This window comes from Mirounga angustirostris, unplaced genomic scaffold, assembly GCF_029215605.1.
Source record: "Mirounga angustirostris isolate CCGP_5_RB_7025 unplaced genomic scaffold, mMirAng1.0.hap1 SCAF_5, whole genome shotgun sequence".
Classification (NCBI taxonomy): domain Eukaryota; kingdom Metazoa; phylum Chordata; class Mammalia; order Carnivora; family Phocidae; genus Mirounga; species Mirounga angustirostris.
In genome coordinates this window covers 99,738,177-99,757,369 of record NW_026991713.1, presented here as the reverse complement: position 1 = coordinate 99,757,369, position 19,193 = coordinate 99,738,177, and the positions used below count along the sequence as shown (strand labels likewise).

The following is a 19,193-nucleotide window of genomic DNA, read 5'->3' as shown; positions in this document are numbered from 1 at the left end:
AAGGCAGTGGGGGACGCAGAGGACACAGGCCTTCTCTTGACAGGATGGGAATGGGGGCTCTTGCTAGTCGTTGGCAAATCTTTCTAGTCAGGCCCAACTCTCTTCTCCCGGCTCATTCACATCCTCTTCCAGGGTCCCTGGCTCCCATCAGCACAGACCTCCATGCTTGTTGGTTCCGTTCGCTCTACATGGAACAACTGCTTGGCACTAGAAAGAGTTGCTGAGTAAATGGACGGACGGACGGAAGAATGCTTTTCTACTGTGTGCTCGATCTGTTCCTTTTCCCTCATTCCCCACCGGCCCTCTGGCTGACTTCCAAAGCCTACCAACTGTTCCAGGTCTAGCTTACGTATCGTTTCCATGAGACTTAGCTACTGCTGCTTGCCCCCATCATTGAATGTGATGATCTCTTCTCTTTTTTGTCTCCTCTTTATTAGGCTCCTACCTCTGCTTTGCCACTTTCACTTTACCATCCTCTGCGCTGTGGTAAAATCTTTGTCTTAACCCCAGAATTGAAACACAGGCCATGAGGTAGAGCCCGGGCTTTCTCGTTTTGTATTTTATTGCATTCCTTCTCCCTGGCACTCCACCACACCTAGCACGGCGTCTTACAGACATTCGTCACTCAGCAGGCTCGGCTTGATTACACTGCCTAGGTCACAGCTTGTTGGTGCTGGGTCTCTGCCCCCCCAGGAGCGTGTTGTGCCTACAGCTTGATGTTACCCAGAGGATTTTCCTGGGTTTCACATCCTGGAGTAGGAAGGATCTGCGAGGGACATATGTCCGTGTGCAGCCTTCCCTAGCCATTGTGTATAATTTGCATATCTCTGTGTAGGGAGCGTCAGTGGGCCCGCATTACTGAGGTATTACCCATGACTCCCGGCAGGAAGAATTGGAGCTGATAGCACATCAGTGGTAATCCCTTGTTCTGCCCTGGAGGATACCGAAAATCTCTGGTGTGAGTTGCGGCCTGTGGATATTAGAGACTCACCTGCTATGGTTGATGTAGTGGCTGGATTATTCCCTCCAGTTGATCAGGCAGCTCTTTCCCATCCTCACCTCTTGGCCGTGCCCCTCTCCCCACAATAGTTCCTGACTGGAAGAATGTCGAGCTACGGAGGGCCTCTGGGGAAGACTGACTGGCAAGGAGGCTCAGGCTTGGTGGCTGCCAAGTCCCTAATGAGAGACAAGGGGACGGAGAAAATGATGGTGAGCCTCTGTCCTTATACGGATGGGGCTTTCTGTTCCCTAACCCACCTTCCTATAGATTTTCACTTGCGAAGCTCACAATAATCCCGAGAGCTGTGCAGACCTCTGTTTTCAGACACAGGGTCTGCGGGGCAGAAAGGAAGGTGGCTTGTTCCTGATGTTAGTAGCAGAGACAGGAGGAAGGTTTACTGTCTGTGGATGTGGCCCTGCTGAGGAGGCCACACCCCATGCCTCGCGCGCAGTGGGCATCTGAGGCATGTGTACCCAAGAAATGAATAGTGGGCACTCAGTAAAAATTGTTGATTTGAGACAAAAGTAGAGTTTTCTGGATTTTATTCCCAACTCAGTCTGGTCTCCTTCACTCTTTGACTCAGTTTCTTGTCCTCCCCATAGGGGACAGTCACTCTCCCTGGCCCTTGCACATATCCCAGCCTGCAGAATGACACTCAGAGTTTCTGGAAAAGGAGATGCAGAGTGTCCGTCCTGGGAGTCAGTGTGGCGTAGTGGCAGGCTGGCGAATACTTAATGCGAAACCTTCTTCCTTGGCTCAAGGTGGGTGTTGCTAATTGATCACAGCGGTCTTTCTTCTGCATCCGACTGAATCCTTTTCAGCATGGCATGCCACGTCGCCACCAGCAAAGGGCCAAAGTGGCATTTGGATGTCAGATAGCCCTTACCTTGGGTCTAGTAAAAAGAGCATTAGGCTGAGGGTCAGAAGACCTAGCTTTGAACCCCATCCTCTTCGTCCTGCTTTGGGAAACTGACATCATCCCTGGACATTTTGGAACCTTGAACTTGATGGTCCCTTATAGCTATAGGTCCCTTAGAGGTCTGAAATTCTAGGATTCTGTGGTTCCTTGGTTGGGAGGGAGAGGATCCTCATCGTGTAGCCTGGCCACAGAGGGGTAGGATTAACCTTCAGGGTCAGCAAGCTTGCAGAGCTCAGGAAATGCCTCTCTGTGATCTGTATTTGGTCCAGAGACAGGTGGTGGAGCCTGGAGGAGGGGAAGTGTGCTCACAGCCCCGGGGCTGGGGGAAGGGAGGCCTAGCTCAGCTGCCCTTTTTTTCTGATGAAATGAAGGTCTTCAGGCTGAGTCCTCAGTGCATTTAGATCTTTAGCCAAGAAGCTGGACCCTGTGAGTTAAGTCTCCCGAGTCAAATACTTGCCTGCTAATCCCATTGCCCACTCTCTGTTGGTGGGGGGAAAGGAGAGCTGTCAGCGGGGAGTTAGCTGGGAATCGGGTTCACTCACTCGCTTTTTAGTAAACTTTGATGAGATGCCTATTTTTGGGGCAGACACTGCTCTTTGGACTCGCATCAAGGCCTCCCTTGAGCCATTATTCCCCATACTTTCTTATTTGGTGGGGGAGTCCAAAAATACTTAGAGTGTTAATGAACCAGTTCCTTTGCCATCCTGTCAAAGCAGGGTGAGGGTTATGGGGCATTTCTTCCCATTGTATGGAAGGATCTACTGAGCCCAAAGAGAGTTGCCGGCTGGGCTGTGATTGTGCAGGCAGTTGGGGAGGGAGGTGCCTCGGGTTCTTGTAAGCCCTCAAGGCTGCAAGTGAGCCTTAGTCTATCTGTTTGTGTATTTGTGAGGCGCCCGTGAGATTAGCCACTGAGCAGAGGTTTTATTTATGCCGGCGCCTAGAATTCCCGTCCTGCTGCCATCATTGGTTTTGCCAGGCTCCCAGGGGTGTCTTCAGTCTCCCAAGTAATCTGTGTGTCAGCCGTGTTTGAGGGCAGCCGTGTGCGGAGGACAGCCCTCAAGGAGTGGGATCAGCACAGGGCTCAGACCCGGCTCAGCTTTTCCCAGGCGTGGGGTGGAAGCTCCACGGAACAGGGCTGGGAAAGGAGGTGGCCGGGGCGCGGGGGTTAGAGACGTCTGGGTCTGTGTTACCATCAGAATGCACTAATTTAGTTACTTGTAATATAGCAGATGCGGTAATGTGGCATTAATGACTCCTCTTGATTAAAGTGGTTGAAAGAAGGATTTAACACGGGCAAGACACAGGACTCAAGCAGTATTAAGTAGTGTCAGCCTAATGTATGATTTTTTTCATTAACTTCCACTTAGTGGACATTTATATTTTAATTTGTAACACGCTTAGTGCTTGAAAGCTGTCACACTGCCGTCTTTAAACAAATGTTCCATATATTTTTATTTTTCACTGATTTGGGAAAGATTTCTTGTTACTGATTAATGAGGTTTTACTAAGAATAGGATCAAAGCATCAGACTATCTAGAGCTGGAAGGTTCCTTAGAGATTATCTCATATTCTCCATTTTGGAGATGAAAAACGACACACACATTCACAGATGATCAGTGGTTCCTTTAACAGCTTTGTCCCTTCATGTGAAAGGGCTGCAGGGTGAACAAAAGGAACAGAAATGAAACTTCTCACCTTTGGTTGAGGGACGACGTATGTAGAAATGTAGTGTCCGTTGAACTCTTATGAAGTGCACACATTGATGGTGCCAGTACACAGATTAAGAAACAGAATGTTACCAGCACCCAGAAATTACCCTCCTGCCCCCCTCCTGTCACTACCCCCAGTCAAGGGTAGCCACCATCCTGATATCGAATAGCATAGCTTCGTTTTTGAGCTGCACATCGGTAGAATCATACAGTGTGTGCTCTTCTGTGTCAGGCTGCTTTTCCTCAACTTTTTTTTCCCCCCTGTCTTGAGATTCATCCATGTTGCTGGAGGTGGCCATAGTTCATTCATTTGCGTTGCTGTGTAGTATTCTGCCGTGGGACTGACTGTGCCATCGTTGATGTAGTTGTTCTGCTGATGGACATTTTGGCAGCTTCCAGACCTTGGTTATTTTTCATCGTACTTCTGTGAGTATGCTGGTCTACCTTTACCACTGAAACTCGGTTTTCTAGGTTGACGGTAAAGGGTGGACATGGGCATGGTGCACTTGCACACATAGTGCCCGTTTTCCAAAGTGGTTGTGTCCCAATCTGGAGTCCTACCAGCTGTGGATGAGAGTTCCGGATGGCCCGTATTTATCCAAGGACTTGGGGTTTTCTCTCGTTTTTGTTTTAGCCATTCTGGTAGACATGTGGTAGTCTCTGAGCATGGCTTTTATTTGATTTTGCTGGTGACCAGTGAGGTTGAGCAATGGGAATGGGACTTGGAGCTACACTGGAACTTTCAGCGCTTCCATCAAGAAGTTACTGAAGGCCAGTCAATGCGGACACAGACTTAAGACATATCTCAGGGGTGGTAAGTCAGTGTCCGTCCAGGTTTGGTCAGCTCAGACTAGGAAGAGCTGCAAGCCCCTTGGGGTTGGGGCTATACTGTGTGCTTCTGCACCTGCCTTCCCCTTTGGTGGCTGGGATAGTGCCAGGCACGTAGGTGCTCAGTGAAGACTAGCACTGAGATAGGCCTGAGGTGCAGCTGGAGGGCACGACGGGGACAGGCTAGGGTGGCTATGGGGGTGTAGAGCCCACGACGGGCTGGATTTGGGGCATGCACAAGCCCCTCCAGTGTTGCTCCAAGTCCAGGTAGCTGCTGCATAAGTGCCATGAGCATGGCCGCCCTGGGTGTCCTCTGCGAGCTTGCGATGGATGGAGGGACTGGGAGCTGCTGGGGCACAGATGAAGCTGCTGACCTGCAGTGCAAAGACCAAGGCTGACTGCATTTCCTCCAGGGGCCTCGACCGGCCTCACCCAGGTCGGGGGTGGGGGGTACCTTCTACTGGGCCTGCAGAGTCCCTGTCTGGGGCAGTGTGCTCGCTTGGACGCCCCACCCCCTTAGAACCATACCACTGGCTCCTTTGGGAGCTCTGGGCCTGATTCTGTGGGTCAGGTTACGGGCATATACTTTTGGAGAGAGTGAAGTCAGCAGGGGTTGGAGGCCTCTGTGGATGAAGGCACAGCCTGGGGTGATTCATCCTGTATGGTCCTAGGGAGCCCCAGGGTGCAGGGGGAAGAGCAGCCCCAAGAGGCTGCCATCATGTCACACATAATGCATCCAAAAAACACTGTGGCGGCCTGGGCTTGGGAGAACCCACAGCACCATTTTAGCTCAGTCCCCTGCAAGGCGGGGGGACCATCAACCATCCTTGACAAAGAACCGTTCTCTCTTTATCAGTAAGAAATCTCCTCTCTCTATGCTGCACCAACTCCTTCCAGATGCTTCAAACCCATTTAGTTGATAAGGTCTTCATAAAATCTTCCTCTCTGGCCTTTTTCTTTATGCCTCCTTCAATTTAAAGCCAAGAGCCACTATGTGTGCATTTCTAGTGTGCATATGCCAGGTGCTTCAGGGGCTGGAAGAACAAGCCCTGGGCTCGGCCTAAAGTTCCCCAGCATCCAGCACGTGGAGCAGAAAACAGGTACCCCAGTAACGAATCTGGGGCAGGGTATAAGAGCATATGAGGGCCAGGAGGAGAGGAGCCAAAGCAGGTGGCAGTACGCTTACCATCTCTTTCCCTACCCCCATCTGTCCCCCTGCCTCTCTCCTGCCCCTTTCTGTCTGGGGGCCGTCATTACTTACTCATGAAGGGCTACATCCAATCTCTACCAGTGGGGGTCTCAAGAGGGGTTTCAGGGATTGGGGAAGAATGGGGTCCAGGTGCGGAGGATGTGGTCAATCTCGACTCTTTTCCCGGGTCAGGCCCTGCCCCTCCTGGAAGCCAAGGCGGCTCCCCACCCCTCCTTCCCTGTGTGTCTCCAATAGCAAGACTCTAGTGGAGCAAATGAGTGAATACAATGTGGGATGTGGTCCGTTGTCAGGCCCGCCTCCAGTCCTGGCCGGTGCTGGCGTGTGGATGGATGAGCTCAGGTTTGGATATAACTCAGGAGGCAGGTAGTGGAGAAACATAAGGTGGTGATCTCATGTGGCATTAAATGGAGCCGGGAACACGAAGTGTGTGCATGCTTATCTGCTTGTCATCTCTCTCCTCCTTCCAGAGCCCCTGGCAGCAGTCTGCCTGAATGGGACTCTCTGTGGATGTCGTCGAGAGGAGAAAATTGGCTCCATTTTCACGCGTTCATGAGTTTTCTCTGACTATTCCAGCTTCTGCACAGGGGTGTCGGCGAGGGGTAAAGGCCCTCCACACGCAGGGCGCCTTTTCTCGATGGTGCTCTGTCCTTCCCTGTGGCGAGCAGAAGGTGCTCACTCTGTTTCGGGTAGCTTGGGACACTCAGGTGGTTCGGGGCAGCTTGGCTTCAGGCCAGGAGAAGGTAGGACTGACTCTGGCACTCGCGGAGAGGACATGTGGGAGGAGACTCCACTCTAGGAAGTCGAGCTAGAGAGCTCCTGTGTCCTCGTGGAAAGACCTTTGGCCTAGAAATGAGAAGCTCTGATTTCTGGTGCAGATATTACTGAGTTTGGTGTCCCGGGAGAAGTCCCTATCCCCCATATCTCAGTTTCCTCATATGTCAAGTAGCTGTGGGTGTACCTGTCCTCCCTGCTGCCCAGGGTAGTGATAAGGACCGTGCGAGTTAACAGTGATAGCCTAGGGAAGGTGAGAGTGCTGCTCAAAAGCAATGATACCACTATTAATAATAAATACTGTAGACACTGAGAGCCAGAGGTGTCCGTAGGGTTGTGAGTGATTACAGCTGTAGATCCAGGGGTGAAGGCCATGCATGCAGAGCCTGACATTTGTGAGGTCCGTCCAACTCTCTTAGCTCATTGCAGGAGGAAGAAGCATGGTGTTAGTTTGGAGGGCTTGATAAAGGAGGTAGTTTTGAACGATATTTGAAGGAGCGAAGAAGACTATGTCAGGCATCCTGGTGGGCAGGTGACTTCCTTGTGGCCAGAAGTAATGGGGTCTAGAAGGTGCCAGTCCTGGAAAAGGGTGGAGGTGAAGGATGCAGGGGAGCCTTGAGATGTGCTCCGTGCCCTGAGTTAGACTAAGCCATCCCCTTAAGCCCGATTGTGGGGTCCTTTCTTTTCTCATTTTTGGGAGGCAACGTGGCAATGGAAGGGTTCTGATTGAGAACTCAGGACGTCTGAAAGAAGGGGCAAGGTGTCTTGAATCTCTTCTCTGTCATTTTCTAGCTTCTATGACCTTGAGCAAGTCCCTTTACTTCCCAGGTTCCTCGTCCTTCATCCGGGAATCATAATACCTGTCTCCCAGGGTCGCTGTGAGGATTGAGTGAAGTGAAAGAACAGCCTGGAAATAGAAGGTGCTCAATAAATGTCACTTAAATCTGAATTTCTCTCCCACCCATCTCGTTTATGGTGTTTGAAGGGAACATTCTAGAGCCTTTTGGTACATCCACATTGGTCCATGCCAGGGCTTGGGATTTTCCTTCCTTTCTGTGGAGACAGACCTTACAGTTTGTCCAGTTTCATACCAGCAGCCCGTATTCTTGTGTCATCAGAAATCAGGTAGCATGGAGTTTGTATTTAATGTCCCTTTTGGGGGAAAAACTCAAATTTGTAAGCAGCTTTTATGAAAAAACTTATAGAAGCAGAGATCCTTCCCTCCTTGTCATGAACATGACACTCCTGGAAGCAAAACCGAATTTGTGGGTCTGTGTAACAGAGAGATCACTGACCAGGTAGGAGAGGGCCTGGGCAGGCCGTCTGGCTCCTCCCAGCCTCAGAGCACCTCACCCATAGAATGAAGCAGATGCATCGGTCGGGCCTCCCAGCTAGCCAAGCAGGAGTGTTGGGGGTGATGACACAGACCCGGGAGTAGAGGAGAAAGGACCACCTGGCAGTGGCACCTGCTGGGAGAGCTACCAGATGAGGCTTCCTCATCACCATCCCATCATTACCTGTTGGGTGAGGATGCCGAGTCGGACTCTCTTGGGTCTGTTCTGGTTCTAAAGTTCTTTGAGTCATCAAATCATGGGATCACATCTCCACTTGGATGGCTAACAGACCTCTTAATGTATCTAAAAGTGCACTTCTGGGGGCGCCTGGGTGGCTCAGACGGTTAAGCGTGTGCCTTCGGCTCAGATCATGATCCTGGGGTCCTGGGATCGAGCCCCACATCGGGCTCCCTGCTCAGCGGGGAGTCTGCTTCTCCCTTTCCCTCTGCTGTTCCCCTGCTTGTGCTCTCTCTTTCTGTCAAAAATAAATAAAATCTTAAAAAATAAATAAATAAAAGTGCACTTCTGGCCTCCCCCCACCCCTCTCAGCGCCATGTCCTTTATAGAACAACCAGGATCCATTCTCTTCTTCCTACTCCCACTGCCACAGCCCTGGTCCAAGCCACAGTCCATCCTCTCTTGCTTGGATTATTATAATAGCTTCCCCGCTTGTCTCCTCTGGTGTACCACTGAGACCTTCCCTGGCCACCCTACTTAAAATAGCTGCTGCCCTTCCTTCACACCCTGTATTCCTGGTCTCCCCATCCCTCTTTATTTTCTACATAGCACATCAGATATTTTATATATATATATATTTTTACTTCTTTGTAATTGTCTTTCTTTATTGTCACCCCCTTGTCCTCAAATCAGAATGTAAGCCATAAGAAGGGATTTGTTTTTTTCTTCTGGCTTTATATACTGCCAAAAAGCCAGTAACTAGATCACACAACTAATCTGTGATCTTTAGAAATGGTTTGCTATCAGTCTGGGAATTACTGTCTACCCTCTTGTCAAGTTTTTCTTTTTCTTTTTTTTCTTTTTTCTTTTTATTTATTTGAGAGAGAGAGAATGAGAGACAGAGAGCATGAGAGGGAGGAGGGTCAGAGGGAGAAGCAGACTCCCTGCTCAGCAGGGAGCCCGATGCGGGACTCGATCCCGGGACTCCAGGATCATGACCTGAGCCGAAGGCAGTCGCTTAACCAACTGAGCCACCCAGGCGCCCTTGTCAAGTTTTTCTTGACGCCAGCCCAACCCTGTGGATCCCTCGGCCCTGGACCTCCCAGTGGCCCCTGCTGTCCCTCCCTCCCCCACCAGACTCCTGTCCTTCCTGCATTGTTAGTTATTCAGCCCTGGTTATCCTCTGAGCAGATCAGGTGGATAAGACTGAGAGCCTGGTTTTATACTTCTAATCCCCTTTGTCCAGCACAGACCTAAGATGTAATAGAAGGTGCTCAATGAATTCATTATTCATTTATTTACTGGCAAATGTTTTAATGAAATACTGTTGACCGTTGGTTACAATTCAACCCTAGAAATGATCTGGGCCTCTGGAAGTCATGTTGTATAGCCCCAAACAAGGGGTTAGTGACCAGATTGTGGTTTGTACTGGTAGGTAGAATGTGGAAGAGCAAGGATGGTGCAGTCTCCAGGGTGCGTCTCTGGGAGTGTGACAGCTGGTGACAGGTGCTCCTTGCATCTGCTTCCAGAATGGCCACAGTCCCCAGAGGATGAGGAGTGCACCTATTTCTTTAAATTTCCATAGAGGATCGAAGCTGCTCCTTGAGATTTTAAAATACGCTGCATGGTCCCAATGGTGTCAGGTCTAGTTTATGGGTCCCGTCCTGGTTGTGATAACTCAGGCTAAGCTGGATAATAAAGGAAAGTGGGACAGAGCCGCAGGATAAATATTGCTACAGGGCATCTCGGGCGGTACAAATCACGGGCAAAATATCTCCCAGGCTTTTCATTTCTCCTCTTCCTCCCTGGCCCTCTGGCAGCAGCAGGCAAAGCAGGATCCATCCATCATAGCATCCCCGCCCCCAGCCCCAGCTTCCGCTCTCCACTGTCCGCACACCGCTGTGGAGGGAGGGATGCAGATTGGTCCTTGGATGGGGGTGTGGCTCTGCGCCCAGGGCGGCACGGGGGAGCCAGCATGGACTGGGTCAGGTCTCCCATTTGTGGCCATTCTCCGTTTCAGGCAATGGACCACTATGTAGCTTTGCAAACCTGTTTATCTCTAAAATGAGAGTATTTCATAATTGGTTGGTATCTGGAGTGAGCATTTGAGTCACCCAGGGCATTTAGAAGCAGCTTTCTGAGTCCCACGGTAGTGTAAGAATCAGCACCATGGGAGTCTAGTCTTGAGTGCTTTCCATGGACCTTCCCCTGCCTGGGGTGGGGGGACTCCTGGTGTCCACACCTGGCTGTAGGACCCTATTTGTGTCCAAATGGAGGGGGTGAGATGGGTGACGGGTTAGGTGGTGAGGGGGTGGTCCGTGTGACCCACTGTTGTACTAGATCCATCAGCACTGTCACTCGGTAAGGCTTTCTCTAGCTTGGGACTCGTGCTTGCTTTGTAATCTACGTCAACCTGCAAGTATTGATTGAGCCTGTGGGGAATATAGAGCTGTTGAAGGCACATAGGCACACAAAGTAACTAACTGCACGAGGCAGGCGAGTCTATTAAATGAAGAAGGTGGTCTCAGGGAAGGACCTTACCACCCATCCCGGCCCCTCCCCTTCCAGACATGTAGGTGGCATTCTCAGCTTTTTCTCCTGGACCCCACGTCCGGCTTCTGTTGCCTCCACTTCTGCTCTGCCTCCAGATCCCACTTTCCCCGTTTCAGTGCTCCCGGTGCCTCACCTGAATGTTGTAATAGCTCGCTCGTTAGCCCCCTCCAGGCTGTCTTCTGCCGCACAGCAGAGTGGCCATGCCCATGGACTGGGCGACCTGTGCCTGGTGTGTGCAGGACGCTCCCTTGTCTTGGATGGATTAGCTTCATGGGTGCCCTCCTGAGGGTCCTGGGGGAAGGCCCAGACTTTGAATGCAGCTCAGCCTTGCCTTTGTAGCCCTCACGAGGGGCACGCACCCATGCCATGGATCTTCTGACACTTCTCGATTTTGCCGAGTACTTCAAGTCTCGGGGGTGCACCTGCGCCATTGGCTCTCCCTGGGATGGGGACACCCTTCTCCTCTGTCTGGCAGACAGACACCTGCTCACCCAGTGGACCCTGCTTGTGCCCCACCCCCCCGCCAGTGGAAGTAGTCACCTCCATATCTGTGCCCCATTGGTATTCTACCACTTGTCACATCCTTGTGCTGTTTAACGAGTTTGTTTTGTCTTCAAGTTTTTGTTCGTTTCATATATCTCTCCCTCCGTCTCCCTCTCTCTGTCTCTTCTTAAATTTTAAGCTTCTTGAGAACAGGGATCGACTATGTCTTAAATTGGCCCCTTCTGCCAATGTTTGTTGAATGAATAGAGTGGAAAAGACACTGATCACACAGTCAAGAAACATGGGTTTTTGTATCAGTTCTGTTACTGCCTCGCTAGATGACTAGATGAGTTCATTCTTTCCTCTGGAAGCTCATTTTTTCTTTCATTGTAAAGAGTGTTTGCACCTGAATGACTTCTAGGCCTCCCTCCACTTCTGACATTCCGTGATTCTGGGCGTTAGAAGATGGAGAGGGGCGCCTGGGTGGCTCAGTTGGTTAAGCGACTGCCTTCGGCTCAGGTCATGATCCTGGAGTCCCGGGATCGAGTCCCGCATCGGACTCCCTGCTCGGCGGGGAGTCTGCTTCTCCCTCTGATCCTCCCCCTCTCATGCTCTCTGTCTCCCATTCTCTCTCTCAGATAAATAAATGAAAAAAATCTTAAAAAAAAAAAAAAAGAAGAAGATGGAGAGAGGTCTGTGTGTCCGTCTTTACCAGCACATGCATCTTGCTGCGTCGGGGGCCCTCCTCGGGGTGTCTAGTTCTGGGCCCAGCACCCAGTGGCTCAGCTGTGGTGTTAACCGACGTGGCTGGGACCTCAGGAGCCTCCCGATTTGGTGGTGTAAGAGGGAACTCGTTGGCCTCCCCTGCCTCGCCTCTCATCTTTCCTTCCTTCCTTTCGGAAGAGGTGGCCAGGAGCACTCATAGCGCTCTCGTCACCAGCTTTGTGCCCTGCATGATATGGCATGTTGGGACAAGCCTCTGACTTCTTGTGTGTTCTGCGGACATGAGCCCTGCTCAGTGGTGTCATGTGTGACGTGCTGGAGCTGGAGCAGCATCTGGCTGAGGCATGAGACTGGGGAGCAGGACGGTGCCTCAGAACTGAAACCCAAACTGGGAGGGTGAAGCCCAAGAGGGTGGTGCGCGAGAACCGGTCTTCCCGGGTCTTGATGGTAAAAGTGTCGGGATGTCCAGGCTCCTGGAGGGGAGCGGGGAGAGAGTGAGCCCGAGAAGGAATGGGAAGGACGGCACCCAGGCGGGGGTGGCCCCATGAGCCGCAGCGTGACTGCTTTGGAGCAGGTATGAGACAGGGAGCTGATGGATGCCGGGAAGGTCAGGACTCAGTCTGAGAGGCCCAGCCTGTCTGGCAGTGCTCATGAAAGCCAGGAGGAAGAGTAGCCCCTTCCAGCTGGTCAGCGGGCCCTCCAGTGAGAAGGCCCCTGGGGAGGGGTGGAGTCTCTCTGGCCTTTCTGGCGACTGTTTCTAGACCTCAGTTTCTCCCTCTGTCCCACTCTGCCCCACCTCCGAGGCTGGGTGTGGGACCGGCACTGCACCACTGTGGTCAGAGGTGCTTTATAAATAGAAGGATACTTAACACCGACCATGGAACCAAGCAGGGAGGGTGGCTCTGGGCAGCCGTGTTTTAAAAATGAGCATTGATTTCTGGGAATCTACATGCTGCATATTAAACAGACCCATGCTGGCTCCCTGGGCTCTGCTCAGTCCTGCACCCTGCTCCTCTCCCCTCTCAGGGACACTCACTGCCCGTCCTGGTCCTCAGAGGGCCCAAAGAGCCATGCGCTTGGGGTCTGTCTCCCTTCACCTCGGGGGGCATTGTCTGCCTGGCATGCATCTGTTCATTGCTCATTCATTCATTTTCACCTCTTAGGAGGCAGGCACTGTACTAGGTTCTGGGATTTAAAGATGAATAAGAATCACCTCCTGGTCCCTCCCTCCTCCCCATTCTCAGCATTGAGACTCACAGAGCAGGGTGCAGGGCAAGAGTCTTAATACAGGGGCTTCAGAGAATGCTGAAGGGCATGTCCAGTTTTGCCTGGGGTAGGAAGGGAAAAGGCTTCACAGAGAAAACAGTGTGGCCAAGAGAGGGGAGTACATTCCACGCAGGGAACAGAATGTGCAAAGGCACAAGCAGTTGGCACGGCATATAACGGGCATCTCATCACTGGTACCTAAGTCCCGTGTGTGCCAGTAGGTTCTGATGTCCATATAATACATCTGTTCCCTCCTGTTAGCGTCCCATGCTAGTAGAGGACCCGCTTTGTCTTTTGGTTGATTACAGTATTTTGCCTCTGGGTCCAATCACAGTGAAAAACTTAGTTAAAAAAAAGACCAAGTAGTTGAATAACCTCACCACCACTAAGACTTCCTTCCTTTTCATTTGGTGACTTGCACTCCATTCTGGGATCTAGTGACAGGGGAGAAGGAAGGTATCAGGCCAGTGTTAGAGAAAATCCAAGGAAAACTCACAGCAGGTGTCCCATCTCTACATCATTCTCTCCTCCCTGCCCTCCATCCTCCGACTGCCACTTGGCTGAGAATTATGCATCTTTTAGGCCCCATGGAGTTCTGTCCAGTCTTCTCCAAATGGTCCACCGGAGCTTTTCCTCAGACACTCCATAAAAGCTGGCACCATTGACGTGTTTCCGCAGTGGAATGAAATGAGCAGGACTGAGTGTTAGACCTTTCGCTCCTTCTCCTCCTTTTTATCTCCCCTCCCTACAATGTTAGTGTAATATTTGTTGTGCTTGTTTTTGTCCATTTGCATTTCTGTCTTCAGGGTGCCTGTTGCCTCATAGGGATCAAGAGGTTTCGGACCCCGAGTGCTCCACCCAATGCCTGACACTCAGGCTCTCAACAAACACGGGCAATCTTCTTCCCTTCCCTGAGAGTTTAGTTGCCATTTTCACAAAAAGTCAGGGAGATGGGTAGCATAGAAACATTGACGCTTGGAAAGCAGCATGTCTGGGTCAAGGGTACAGGTAGGGCTCTGACTGCTCACACCTGCTCTTGACTGCCAAGGTTAGAGCGGGGGTTAAGACTGCAGGAAGGGGCAGGTGAGCTTTCTGGGCAAGTCTGTATCTGTTGCAGAGGGTCTGATGGACAGTGCTGGAGACACCGTATGGCTCCCGCCGTCCCCCTTTGTTCCCATCACACATGGGATCTGGTTGCTTGCCCTCTGATGTGGTTTCTCCTGGGAGGCTGGAGGAATGAGAGTTATTCAGTAGCTTTTCATGACGAGGAATGTGTGATTTGAACAATGCTGGGCCCAGGATGCCCTGGATTCCTCAGTCCACACTGGCATTAGACAGGAACTATCAGGAGCTGGAAATAGGCCGTGGGGCCCCGGGGGGGAGGGCCGATTGTTTGTGGCAACCCCACCATCACCATCTCGCCTCATCCTGGAACCATGGATGCCGCAGACAGGAAGGCACCTCCCAAAGTCATCTAGGAAGGAAGGGACCATGCTGCACTTGGCTGCTTGGACTCCAGGTGGGGCCGGGTTCAGCCCGCCCAGGGTGGTAGCTGGCACCTGCTTTGGTCACCTGCCGCTGTCCTTAACAGCTCTCTTGGGAAGGCTTCCCCTTGCATTCTGAGTCCATTGCTCTCATTCTGCCCTCAGTGAAGCAAGACAGAGACCATCGTCCTTTCTTTGCACAGAGCCTTTAAACGCAGGAGGGTATGATGTTTTCCTTCTGTTTTGGAGAACCAGTGGGAGGTGGTGTCTACTTTCGACACATGAGGCAAGACAGCTGAGCAGAATTTGTAATGGATGAAATATTGGCTCAATTCAGAATTGGTTTTCTCTAGTTTAATGGGTTAGGAAGGTATAGTTCTGTGCTGAGCTAACTTCATGCATTTTTTAAACCAATTTTGTTTCAGCAATCAAGAGAGGAATATATGAATAAAGAGTCCATATTATACATTGTCCATTTGAGATCTTGCATCCCGCTGAAGTGGGCACTGTTCTCCCAGTTTTGCAGGCAAGTACCTTGCACCCACATTTCTAGCCAGAGTTCTGCCACATGACCCAGGGACACATTTTCACAGTGCCAAGACTTGCCGTGTCTTCTCATGGTACACGTAACATTTTGGCATGCTTAAGCACATTTCTGTCTCCGAGGGCGAATCACGTGTATTTCCTACAGCTGGGTAAACTTTCCTGACCAGGTGTGGCCCCTGCAGAAAGTAGCCAGCTCTAAACTTCATGCCTAGAAAGCCCCTGTTCTCATGTCCCGAGACCCTCCTGGGCTGGACATGTCAGCACTAAAGATCCAAGGCCACGTTTCTCAAACTTCGTGACTCAGTATGTGCCCGCGTGTGCGTGTGTGCATTGCGCATGTGCATGCTACATCCGTAAAAACGTTTCATGAAATTACCATGTGAGATACATGCTGGTATTTTCTGTTAATTTTTAAAAATACTCTTCCTGACCCACTAAACTGATTTCATAACCCACTAATGAGTAAATGACCTGCCGTTTGGAAAACACTAATCTGGGAGTCGCTATACATTAAAGCAAATGGAAACAATTAGCAAGTTAATGCATTTGGGTCATGGTCACACATCTATTATAGCTCAGATTTTTATTTCTTGCGATTGGGTTTCTCTTTTCTTTATTGTCACTGATGCCTTCAAAGCAGGCACATGTCCAGGAAGCTTGGCTTTCACGCATCTCTTAATAAGGACCCCTGTCAGTCAGTATGTTAACACCAGCTTTCTAAAATAAATTTGATCTTACGACACAGGTTTTTACTTAACAGGTTATTTTTCGTAATAAAAGTATAAACAGAGCCCTGAATTATTAAACTGCTAATTTACTCAACAGTTTTCGTGGAGTGTTTCCAAGGTAGAGTAAATGAGCAAATCCATGAGTTGGAGCTGGGGGTTCAGAGGTGTCACCTTCCTGTGCTCAAGGAGCTCACCCCCAGAGGTGGTGGAAGGCTTGCGCAGGAAGTGCATTGTGAGAAGCGCTGCAGGAGAGGTGCCGGCAAAGACTCAGTCAGAAAGACGGACTCCAGGGAGGCAGGAGGGCAGGAACCAGACCAGGAAGAGAGGAGGGTTGAGTGGGGTTTTGCGGGATGTGCAGGAGTTCGAGTGGCAGGCCTGCCAGGTTGTGGTGAAAGAAATTTGGACTAGAATCAACAAAGTTTTTAAATTGGAGCAATGTAAGCTCAATTTATTTTAAAGAGATGTTTGTGAGGGCAGATGTAAAAGGCGTTCTGGAAATGGACGTGCTGGGAAGGGGCATGGTTTTGGTAATAGTTTTTTTTTTGGTTTTATGAGAAGGAGGTAGTTGAGGAGCTTGGCCAAGGAAATGGCAAGAGGAGGGGCTGGCTTCTGGGGTGTAGGGGATGGCTCAAAACAGCTGGGCAGAGTCTGAGGAATCGCTTAGGTTTCTAGATCAAGTGACTAAATTGGTGGTGATGCTATTAACAGAGTAGAAAACAGCAAAGGAAGAACAGGTAGGTAGAGGGAAGAGATGAGAACAAATTTAGATTTGGGCCTGCTGGTTTGCGTTCCTGGTAGACACCCCGGTGGAGATGTTCCAGTGCTCAGTGGCCTAGGGCAGGGCTCCTGGAGAAAGAGCACATTCTTTTCCTAGCTTGGCCGTGAACTCCTGGTCTTGTGGTCCAAGATGAATCGCCTAAGCCCTGTCAAGTGGGGAAAGAAAGCAGTGTTTATCTTTCAGGGTTGTTACGAGGATTGGGAAGGAGAGCTGTTGAAATCGTGGCACAAGGTAAGTACTGAGAATTTTATAGCATTACTATCAGTGATCTGGGCTGAGAGGAAGGATCCAGGGCTCCAGTCTTAGGTTTGCCACAAAATTACAGGTGTCCTTGGGCAAGTTACATCATTAGTCTGGGATTTCCTCATTTGGATGTGGCAGGCATGGAGCTTGATGATCCCTAACATCCATTCTAGTGCGAAAATTCTGTGATCTCCTGAATGTTGAGAGAAATAATTTACCAATACATTGGTTGATAGAATGGGGACTTTAAATCACCAGTGTGCTGTAACAATGGAGAGAAACTAACGAGATGAATGGCAATGGGCAAATGTTTACAGTTACACTGTACCTAGATTTATAAAACCGCAGGAATACTGAAGGGGGAGCTCCTCCTTAACACGCTTGATGTGACACCTCCGGGCAGACCCTAGTGCTGCTTAGGGCTTCATGTTCGTGATGGTCTGATGCACAGTAGGGAGGGAGTTCAGTGCCAGGCTGCACGGATGGAAACAGAGTGTCCAGATCCAGAGCCATCACAGCCTGTTACCCTTTGCAATTTTCAGATTCCATGGAGCGTAGTGTTCAGCCCATTCATTGACTGCTCTATCACTAATAGTTTCCGTGCACCTGCTAAGTGCTGGGTGCTGAGGCGGGTGCTGGAGGTACTGTATTATTGATCAGATGTAGTAGTTGAGGGCCCTACGTCTTGGGGAGGGCATTGGCCGACCAGGAACGGCCAGGAGGAGAGTGGGCAGGGCCGCAAAGGATCTGTAGGTTGCTGCATGAGTAACAGCGGGAAGAAGTGGGGATGTTTGCTCGGGGAAGGGAAGGCTCAGGGGCACATGATACTGCCTTCTTACTTGGGAAAGGCCGGCACCTGGTTGAGGAATTAGGCCTCTGCTTTACTGCTCCAGAGGGAAGAACTAATTCTATTAGCCAGAATAATGATGACGATGATAATTAAAAGAAATATTATCTACTATTTATTAAGTGTAGGGCGTGCCAGGCACTGAATCAGGCCCTGTGCATAGATCACCGACTCTGCACGTTGTTAGGCATTTATTGTACTCATAATTCAGATCAGGAAACTGAGGTGCAGGGTGGTTAAGTAACTTGTCAAGGGGCAGAGCTGGGCTTTGATACCGATGTGACGGAGTTCACGGCGCCTGTCTCCTCATACCCCATCCACGTCTCTAAGGTGGAAAGCAGAGGCAGGTGGGTGGGGCTCAGCCTAAGGAACGGCTTTATGGGAGTTAGAGCTGGGCGATGATGCCTGGGCAGCGCTCAAGCAGAGTTAGTTGGCTGCCTTGCAGGGTCTTCCTCAGGGCGCTTCTGCCGAGGGGCGGAGGCTGGACATAAGCCAGTAGCTTCCTGAGCTCCCTGGCTCCTAGAGCAGCCCTGGAGGAAGGGAGGGAGGCATTATGCCCATTTTGCAGATGGGGAAAACTGCAGCTCACAGGGGTTGAGTGGCTTGCCCAAAGTCACAGGGTCCCTAAAAGACAGATTGGGAACTCAGACCTGGATCTTGGGACCCCATCCCGTGTACCCTTCCTACTGCCCCACTCTGCCTGCCAGCTCTTTACAGCAGTCAGACCTTCTGTGATTTGCATTAGTCTTTTGCCTAGATTCATTCCACCTGCGTCTCCCTGCTCCTTTGCTCTGACAGGTTGCCTTTGATGTCCCTTGGGTGCCAGAGCTCAAGACTGGCCTCAAACTGAGGCCTCAAAACTGAGCTCAAAAATAGCCAGTATCTGAGCTGTGGAGAGGTGGTACCACAGTGCGCATGCACGTGTGCACGTGTGTGTCCTGGAAGGGCTATGAGGGGGGTTTGAAGTCTGGGGGGCTGTGCCTGATGTGGGATAGGCTGGAATTTCTGGCAAGTTGGGGCTGGTGGAGAAGGCTGCAGGATCCCGAGAGGCAAGTGGTCTCTCTTCCTGCCCCTTATCAGCCTTCCCCTGGGGTGCTGCTATCCCTTTCTGGAAGGCAGGCTGGGAGGGAGCAGATTAGGGAAGTTAATTACTCAATTAATTCATCCAGATCAGACAGGCTTTCTGCTTGAAAGATGCTCTGCTGATGGAATGAGGAAATTGCTAAATTTGCCAGTTCTGGTTACTGACAGAGGGTATCGGGAGGTAGGGAAGCTGTTGGTAAACCCTACCAGGCTCCCTGGGGAGCTGATTGCCTTGTTCTTGGCCTTACATGAGTGAGCACTTCTCTCTCTCACCCTGTGGTTCACTATCCTCCCCCCCACCCCCCCTTTTTTGGAAGCATTGGATACCGCCAGAGGAGTTGGCTGGGCTAAATTTTCAGACTTGGTTCATTCACTCAACAAGTGCTTCCTGAGTCACTGGCACATGACTGGATGCTAAGGGGACACAGCAGGAATTGACTCGTGCTCTGCTCTCTTGCAGCTGACGGTCCATTTGCAAAGATGAGACTTGCCCACTCGGGCTGCCCAGGGT

General features: G+C 50.8%; 1 protein-coding gene across 6 annotated transcripts in view; it reads left to right on the top strand.

The window, feature by feature from the left end:
- The window catches only part of TSPAN9 (tetraspanin 9), a 194,038-nt gene that overhangs the window by 76,011 nt on the left and 98,834 nt on the right, over nucleotides 1-19,193 (top strand). Inside the window, exon 3 of one of the 6 annotated variants that reach the window (XM_045874047.3) lies at nucleotides 7,266-7,357. The exons of 2 other annotated variants lie outside the window; for them this stretch is intronic. Coding sequence is in view for 1 of the 4 variants with exons in the window: in XM_064591687.1 (XP_064447757.1) it covers nucleotides 1,677-1,761 (85 nt within the window). In the remaining 3 variants the exon portion in view is untranslated. Of the gene's footprint in view, nucleotides 1-1,602; nucleotides 1,762-7,265; nucleotides 7,358-14,882; nucleotides 14,984-19,142; nucleotides 19,192-19,193 lie in introns of all 6 variants that reach the window. 3 more of the 6 variants (XM_064591687.1, XM_064591688.1, XM_064591689.1) reach the window with 3 other exon arrangements.